The 9398-nt window shown below is 34.2% G+C and overlaps 1 protein-coding gene across 2 annotated transcripts; it reads right to left on the minus strand.

The window, feature by feature from the left end:
- Positions 1–5931: 5931 nt before the first annotated feature.
- LOC140820281 (F-box protein At1g67340-like) lies at positions 5932–8054 on the minus strand. Of its 2 annotated transcripts, XM_073180620.1 has the most exons (4): positions 7686–8054; positions 7433–7595; positions 6577–7322; positions 5932–6426 (listed from the first exon to the last, which is right to left on the minus strand). In XM_073180620.1, exons 1-3 carry the CDS (start codon positions 7916–7918, stop codon positions 6603–6605), a joined length of 1116 nt encoding a protein of 371 aa, XP_073036721.1. In that variant the 5' UTR covers positions 7919–8054; the 3' UTR covers positions 5932–6426; positions 6577–6602. The 2 variants fall into 2 exon arrangements, with proteins under 2 accessions (XP_073036721.1, XP_073036720.1); XM_073180619.1 differs by having other exon boundaries at positions 5932–7322.
- Positions 8055–9398: the final 1344 nt, after the last annotated feature.

The following is a 9398-nucleotide window of genomic DNA, read 5'->3' on the forward strand; positions in this document are numbered from 1 at the left end:
TTTATGTATCCTTCTTTCATTTGAGCAACACATGCAGCATTATCTTCATATAGTATCACAGGCTTCTCATCGAATGATAATCCGCATGAAATTTAGATATGTTGGGTCATTGATTTTAACCACACACATTCACGACTTGCTTCATGTAGTGCAATAATCTCGGCATGATTTGATGAAGTTGTTACGAGCGTTTGTTTCTGTGAACGCCAAGAAATTGCAGTGCCTCCACGAGTAAAAACATATCCAGTTTGGGAACGTGCCTTGTGTGGATCAGATAAGTATCCAGCATCGGCATAACTAATTATACTTGGATTAGCATCTTTTGAATACAAAAGTCCCAAGTCTGTCGTTCCTCGTAGATAACGGAATATATGTTTAATTCCGTTCCAGTGTCTCTTTGTTGGATATGTGCTAAATCTTGCCAACAGATTCACGGCAAAAGATATATCAGGCATTGTACAATTTGTAAGGTACATAAAGGCACCGATGACACTTAGATATGGTACTTGTGGACCAAGAATATTTTCATCATCTTCACATGGACGGAATGAATCCTTTTCTATGTTTAATGATCTAACAACCATTGGAGTACTTAAAGGATTTGATTTATCCATATTAAAACGTTTAAGGATCTTTTCTGTATAATTTGTCTGGTGAACAAACATTCCACATTCTTTTTGTTCAATTTGTAAACCCAGACAATACTTGGTTTTTCCAAGATCCTTCATTTCAAATTCTTCCTTCAAGTATGACACAACTTCTTGAATTTCCTTATTCGTTCCAATGATGTTTAAATCATCAACATATACAGCAATAATTACGCATCCGGATGTTGTTTTCTTAATGATAACACAAGGGACATATTGAATTATTTACATATCCCTTTTTCATCAAGTGATCACTTAGTCGATTATACCACATTCGACCTAATTGCTTTAACCCATATAATGATCTTTGTAATTTCACAGAATAACATTCCCTGGGTTTTGAACTTTGTGCTTCAGGCATCTTAAATCCTCCAGGGATTTTCATATATATATTACTATCAAGTGATCCATATAAGTAAGCTGTAACAACATCCATAAGACGCATTTCTAAATTTTCAGATACAGCCAAGCTAATCAAATACCGAAACGTAATTGCATTCCATCACAGGAGAATACGTTTCTTCATAATCAATTCCAGGCCTTTGAGAAAAACCTTGTGTAACAAGTCGAGCTTTATATCTTACTATTTCATTTTTCTCATTTCGCTTTCGAATAAAAACACATTTGTATCCAACAGGTTTTACTACCTTCAGGTGTAAGGACTATAGGTCCAAAAACATTACGTTTATTTAGCGAATCTAATTCAACCTGGATGGCATCTTTCCATTTTATCCAATCCTGCCGATTTTTACATTCACCAAAAGATTTTGGTTCATGATCTTCGTTATCATTTATGATGTCGATTGCCACATTATAAGAAAATATATCATCAATTTCATCTATATCTTTTCGGTTCCATATTTTTCCAGTATTAATGTAATTGATAGAGATTTCATGATTCTCGTCAGTTTGTGGTTCTGACAGAACATTTTCATCATCATGTGTTTCTTCAGGAACACCATTCTCTATTTTGTGATCATCATGTGTTCTTCAGAAACATCATTCTTTATTTTGTGATCATCGTGTTTCTCTATGAATTTTCTTTTTCGAGGACTTTTATCCTTGGAACCGACTGGCCTTCCACGCTTCAGGCGTTTAATGACATCATGAGTATCTTTCATTTGTTTCTTTGGAATTTCAATTCGAGCAGGGGCATTTGCAGCATGTATATATGATTTAGTTACCTCTTTTGTATCTGCAAATGCATCTGATATTTGATTTGCTATTCTTTGCAAGTGTACAATTTGTTGTACATGCTTTTCACATTGTTTTGTTATTGGATCCAGATGTAACAATGATGATACATACCATGTAATTTCCTTTTCGGTATGTTTCTGTTCTCTCCCCTAACATTGGGAAGATTTCCTCATTAAAATGACAATCAGCAAAACGTGTTGTGAACACGTCGCCTGTCTGAGGTTCAAGATATCGAATAATTGATGGACTATCATAACCGATATAAATTCCAACCTTTCTTTGAGGTACCATTTTCTTTCGTTGTGGTGGTGGCAATAGGCACATACACCATACATCCAAAAATTCTCAGATGAGAAATGTCTGGTTCTTTACCAAATGCAAGCTGCAATGGGGAGTATTTATGATATGAACTTGGTCTGATGCGAATTAATGAAGCAGCATGTAAAATTGCATGTCCCCATATAGAAATAGGGAGTTTTGTTTTCATAATCATTGGTCTAGCAATCATTTGCAGACGTTTAATCAATGATTCAGCCAATCCATTCTGTGTATGTACATGAGCAACATGATGCTCAACAATAATTCCCATAGACATACAATAATCATTGAAAGTCTTGGAAGTAAATTCACCAGCATTATCAAGTCTAATTTTCTTGATTGTATAATCGGGAAACTGATTCCTCAATTTTATTATTTGAGCAAGTAATCTTGCAAATGCAACATTTCGAGTTGACAATAAACATACATGTGACCATCTGCTGGAGGCATCAATCAATACCATAAAGTATCTGAATGGTCCACATGGTGGATGGATTGGTCCACAAATATCACCCTGAATACGTTCAAGAAACATTGGTGATTCAGTTTGGATTTTGGCTGGTGATGGTCTTATAATAAGTTTTCCAAGAGAACATGCTTTACATTGAAACTTATTATTCTGAAAGATCTTCTGGTATTTCAGTAGATGACCATGTGTATTTTCTATAATTCTTCGCATCATTGTTGAACCAAGATGTCCCAATCGATCATGCCAATTGGTTAATATTGAAGAATTATCAACTACCATGTTTGATTCAATCGGACTTATATGTGTATAATGCAATCCAGTAGGGAGCATTGGTAGTTTTTCAATCACATATTTCTTTCCTGATTTATATGTGATAAGACACATATATTTCTCATTCTCTTCATTCATTGTTTGAGTATCATACCCATGGGAATATATATCATTAAAACTCAACAAATTTCTTTTCGATTGTGGTGAATATAAAGCATCATTGATCAAAAATTTTGTACCATTAGGTAACAAAAATTGTGCTTTACCACATCCTTTAATCAAGTCTACAGGACCTGATATTGTATTCACCGTTGTTTTTGTTGGTTTTATTTCCAAGAAATATCTTTTATCTCGGAGGATAGTGTGCGTTGTACCACTATCAGGGTATGCAAACTTCAGCTTTGCTCATAGCATTTTCCATATTTGAACTTCAAAAAAATATGCAATGAAATAAATTACTGACAATATATATTTAAATATAACACATATCATAATTATACAATAAAAAATTATTCTATGAATACATGAAAAATAAATTATTGTACATTTATATTATACCATTATATTGTTCATTTTCAGAGAAATCGTTGAGAAAATATGCAGCATCAATATTGTTCATTTCTATCCCACCAACATATTGATTATTTCCAGAGAAATCATTCATAAAATCACCAGCATCAAAATGAGTTGAATCACTCAAACGGTCACTGCGTTCAGTGAAGTTGGTCTCCTTTTCTTTCCCCTTTAATGATTCTTTATAAAGTTTACAAAGGTGTTCAGGGGCTCGACAAATTTTGGACCAATGTCCTGGAGTATCACATCTGAAACAAGAACTTTCATATCTTTTTGAGTGATTCTCATTAACACTTGTATTCTCATGATTGCCTTTTCTGTGAATGGTTTGGGACGCTCTTTTGAGATGCGTTATAAAAATAACTATCTCTATTGTTTTCAAAACCACGGCCTCGACCACGACCACGGCCAATTCCACGTCCACGTCCACGACCTCGACCTCGACCAAAATCTTGTCTTTGAATTTGATTTTGGTTTCGAGGTTTAAATTCATTTTTACTTACAACATTTACTTCTGGAAATGCTGTTGATCCAGTGGGTCGGGACTGATGATTTCTCATTAATAGCTCGTTGTTCTTTTCCGCCACAAGAAGACATGCGATGAGTTCAGAATATCTCGCAAATCCACGTACTCTATATTGTTGTTGTAGAGTAATATTTGATGCATAAAACGTGGAAAATGTTTTTTCAAGCATTTCAGATTTTGTGATCTTATGTCCACAAAATTTTAGCTGCGAGATTATTCGATACATCGCTGAATTATAATCACTGACTTTCTTAAAGTCTTGGAATCTTAACATATTCCATTCATAACGGGCGGTCGGAAGTATAACTTCCCTTATATGTTCAAATCTTTCTTTCAATCCTTTCCACAAAGCCATGAGATTTTTTCAGTCAGATATTCACATTTTAATCCCTCGTCGAGATGTCGACGCAAAAATATCATGGCTCTTGCCTTTTCTTGTGATGTACATATGCCATTTTCTTTAATAAGTCTCGCTTAGACCCAATGACTCAAGATTCATTTCTACATCTAGAGTTCATGGCCTATAATTCTTTCCCGTGATGTCGAGCACAACAAATTCGAGCTTTGTTAAATTTGACATGGTGGTACTAAAAAAAAATTACGATGCATTTTATTAGTTAATGAATATTGCAATACAAAGTAATGGATAAACAACAAGTACAAGCATTTGTAAAAATAAAGAAAACACACGAGGAGGATATTCTCCGATAAATACAAGACTCGTGAGTATGATAACCAAAATAATTAAAAATAACCTTGAGAAAGCCATCTTCTTTTTTCTTCGAAAAATTTGATGAAGAATAATTTTTAGAGAAGAAGAGAAAGTTGAGTGATTGAAAGAGTTTGTGAGATCATATTTATAGGGCAAAAACTAGCCGTTTTTTACCATTTATGACCGTTGATGTACAAAAAAATAAAGGTATGTATTTGTATAATTTTACTGGTAATAATATGGTATATATAATATTAGACATGTTTAAATAATTATGTATATCATATCATAATATTATAATGAGTGTCATAATTTATTTTGTTTAAAAATCTTATAGGCTTTTATACTTGTCGTATCCCTTACCAGGGAGTGTGGGATGTCGTCTTAACATCCTCCCAGGATTTATAACAAGTTTATGAAAAATTTATTTTTATTATTTCTAATAATAACATTATATTGTATATTAAATAAATACACAATAAATAAATAACAATAAAATAAATATTATTACTTTTGTTACCTTTTTCTTCTGTTTGGAGCTTGGAAAAGTATGTAGGACTTTTAGAGCTTCGTGCTGATAACGTGTTGTGAAAAAGTAAAAATTTATGGTAAAAAGTAAAAATCTCAAACTCTCAAAATTTACCAAACTACACACTTTATAATATTTTTCTCACTACTCAATTGTGATTTTCTTCACAAATGAGAGATCTATTTATAGGAAATCTTTACAAATAATCCAAAAATAAAATACATCATTACCTACATCATCACACACTAATTTTCAATATTTACAACTATTATTTTCAACATTCAAATATTCAACATTCAAATATTCAATACACACATTTTAAATATATTTTTCAACACATATTTATATTTCGAGATTCATATATTATTCAATACATTTTTTAAAATAAAAATATACTTCATTGACAATCAACCAGGAATAATTGGCATAAGAAATGTTGAGTGTATAAAGTTTAACGAAGTCTGTAGACAACTAAAATAAGGCAAAAATTTGTGTGAGACGGTCTCACGAGTCGTATTTTGTGAGACAGATATCTTATTTGGGTCATTCATGAAAAAATATTACTTTTTATGCTACGAGTATTACTTTATATTGTGAATATCGGTAGGATTGACCGGCCTCATAGATAATGATTCGTGAAAACCATCTCACAAGAGATTTACTCAATAAATAATACAAATTTCTTCAATATTCATCAATAACAAAGTTCTCATTCTGTAATTTATATATTATTCAGTTCATTAACCATTACATAATTTCTTATTATCTTCTCTTCTCTTTGCACTTTATCTTCGTAAGTAATCTCTAGAATATTTAATCTCTCGACGGATACGATCTTCGTTATATCACCCGACAAACCAAACCCAAATTGAAAGCTCTAGACGTAGTAGATATTTAATTACATAAAATAATTTATTTGTTGGAAGGTTCAGCACACGCGGAGATTCAATCTAGAGGTTGGCCGTCATGAGTCGCATATTTCATATTTGGAGTCTTGAAATTATTGTCAAGTGAGCCGCGAGGGCTCGACGGTCGGTCGGTCGGTCAGTTCGCCCTGGGACGAGCTGCGGCGGAATCACCTTCTATGGTTGCGGCCACATTGTCCCAGTCGAAACATTTTTATTGGGGAAAATGATATTGTTCATTCAAAACCCAAACTCAGTCTAAACTCATAGGGGAATATTTCTCCGGGTGACTTGTTTTTTTATGATATTTTTTATACATAAAATTTTGTCCTTATTTTTCGGTAGCTTGAAGGCTCTATTTGTAAATATTAACTCAACCGTAGCGTAGAAAATTTTAGTACGAATAGAAATGAAAACCTGACTCAGTCACTGATTGAGTAGCATCCAACTTTCCATCTACACGATCACTTCGTTTAAATGAATCAAAGCGTTCAAATCTCCGTAACGGTTTACTACAACTCCGTTGGCGATAGCTCCTTGGGGTCTACACACGGCCTTGTGCCGGTATTTCCAATCAAGCGCCTGGCAAGCACGAGAGCAGTAGTTCACGGTTCCGCAAACAGAGCACCGGCGGAATTCATGCATCCTCGTTTCTGGTCTGCCGCAGCCAGAGTGGGAGCATAACAGGAGCCCTGGACCTGGATCTCTACCACGACTTGAGAACCAATCGTACAAAAACTGGTTCGCCGGGTGAGTTTCCGCGGCGGGGATGTTACACCCGAAGTCACTCATCAAGGGGCCCTGCAGGTGGGGGTGAGGCCTCCAACGCAGCCACGCCCGCGGGACCACAGCGCCTGGAGTGGCGGTTATGACCAAGGCTAGCTCTCGTGCGTTGGCTTGAAGGAGGAAGCGCCGCCCTTCCATAACGTTTCGGTTCACGCCGTAGCCGTCCTGGAAGCAGTGGCCCAGTTCCCTCATCGCATCGACGTGGCCGAGGAAGGCCGCGCGCGAGCAGAGAGCAACTCCGGCGCGAAGGTCCTTGTGGTTCTTCGAGCCGCCGCTGCCGTTGAACTGGATCACTGCCAGGGAGTAGAGTGCAGGGGCGTGGGAGCTAATCGCCGCCCTCGCGATCAATGCCACCCCGTCTCGTCGGTTTTGAAAACAATAGAAGACAATCTGTAACAAACAAAAAAAAAACAAATCTTTTTATCGCCAAATTTGATTCAAACACACACACACACACACAAAACAATTTTTCTTCAATCCAATGGAATGCGTAGACTCACCATGCCTAGAACGAAACATGCCTCCACACTTCCAGAACCCACACTCCGTACGAGGAATCGGTGGGCGGATTCCGACCAGTTCTTCGCTTTGATCGCCAGCATTTTGCGAGAGGCTTTCGATAACACCACCGGCTGGAGGCCTAAACTGTTCAGCCTCTTGCATCTGCAAACGAACAACAAAAAAACGACAAAATGAGCCCAACTTTTAATTCAAAAGAAGGAAATCTCATGAAACTGAGAGTCGAACACATACGTTACCAAGACATTGATGAAATCCAGGGGGCATCCCGCGGTGGAACTCAGTTTACAGAGAATACAAAGAACGATATCATCTGGCAAGGCATCGAACAAATCGCCGCCATCTTCCTTCTCCGGAGACCCCTTCAACCTTTTCCCACCACCCTTTTCCTCCTCGGAAAATTCGTTTCCGTTTATCTTCACCGCCGCATCACCTCCCACCACGCTCATATTCCCCATCGTAGCCATGCCTCACCAATTCATACAGATTTCAACACACCCTCTTTGCGTGCATATATATAGATACATATAATCTTTATATATTAGTTGGATTTCAAGGATTTAGTTGTATTCGTGTACCTGATCTGTCAATCTTTCTCTATGTTTGGTTGTCTTCGGAAGGAAAACGGAGGTGGGGTGATATATATACAGAGCGTGAGGTAGGGGGACGTGTATTGACGGAAGTGCCCCTGTCTGTCCTTATTTACCTAACACAACGTGGTCAAATGAGGATTGACCAGATTTGCACTTTCAGCTTTTTTATTTTTATATTTTTTTTGTTCCAAAATGACGATAATTTTATAATGTTAATTTTTATTTATGAAATAAGTTAATTTTATTTATATTTATAATAAAAATTAATATTTTTATATAAAAAATAAATTTTGTTAATGAATAACTCAAATAAAATAATATTGATAATTAAGATATTTTATACGAGTTTTTGAGATATTTTATATGATGTCAATTTAATTTATGGATAACTTCATAAAAAATTTTGTGATATCTTCTCACAGATCAATTTTATGAGACGAATCTCCGATCCGATTTAACTCATGAAAAAATCAATTTTTTTTTTGTCAATAATATTATATTTTATTTTAATTATAGATCGGGGCAACCGGTTCACAAATAAAAATCCGTGAAACTGTCAAACAACAAACTAATTTTGATATCTGGAATATCTTTTTATCTTTAAATATAAAATTTTATAACAAAAGCATACAATACTACATTATTTATTTATCTAACGACATTTTACATCATATGTTCCTAAATTATATAATTTACTTTTGTTTCCTTATTATTCATAATTAAATTTATAATATATTTTATTTTAGATTATTTTCTCGTGTAAAACGATGTCATGTATCTATATGCATGAGACATTTGAACAAAAAATACTTTTCTTAAGTTGAGTCGAGTCAAGAATTTATTTAAAAAAATTGACACATGAGATTATCTCATAAGAATATCGTGTTTTTTTTATGCATGTATTACAAAAAAATTAATTTATGCATGTAGTTTAAGATAAGTGTAATTTAGAGAATCGAGCATATGATAATGTATCATATATCAATCATAGAACCAAACGATATTCATTATAATAAAAAAATAAATGATAACACGACAACTCAAATCAATCGTATGACAATCAAATCAATGTGTATCGATCGATTTTTTATAAAAAAAATTTACATATGACAGAGAAAATAATTATCCTTATCCAACATAATGTATCCTAATAAATAATCCGAACATATATATACTATTAATTTATAATGTTTTTGTTTCTATATCTATAACTTTGATGTGCCATTTCATTTTTACTTTTTCAAAAACTATATTTTATATCATTTTCACATCTTATAGTAACAATACTATTAGTAATTATAATGTTATTCAAATTTATATATATATATATATATATATATATATATATATATAT

This window comes from Primulina eburnea, chromosome 18, assembly GCF_022965805.1.
Source record: "Primulina eburnea isolate SZY01 chromosome 18, ASM2296580v1, whole genome shotgun sequence".
NCBI lineage: Eukaryota > Viridiplantae > Streptophyta > Magnoliopsida > Lamiales > Gesneriaceae > Primulina > Primulina eburnea.

What these genes read in the sequence shown, in the direction of transcription:
- LOC140820281 (XM_073180620.1), bottom strand. Translation starts at nt 7,918, where the DNA reads ATGGCTACGATGGGGAATATGAGCGTGGTGGGAGGTGATGCGGCGGTG. An exon ending in TTCATCAATGTCTTGGTAAC is followed by an intron (nt 7,596 to 7,685) that starts GTATGTGTTCGA and finishes GTTCGTTTGCAG; the next exon opens with ATGCAAGAGGCTGAACAGTT. An exon ending in CATGTTTCGTTCTAGGCATG is followed by an intron (nt 7,323 to 7,432) that starts GTGAGTCTACGC and finishes TGTTTGTTACAG; the next exon opens with ATTGTCTTCTATTGTTTTCA.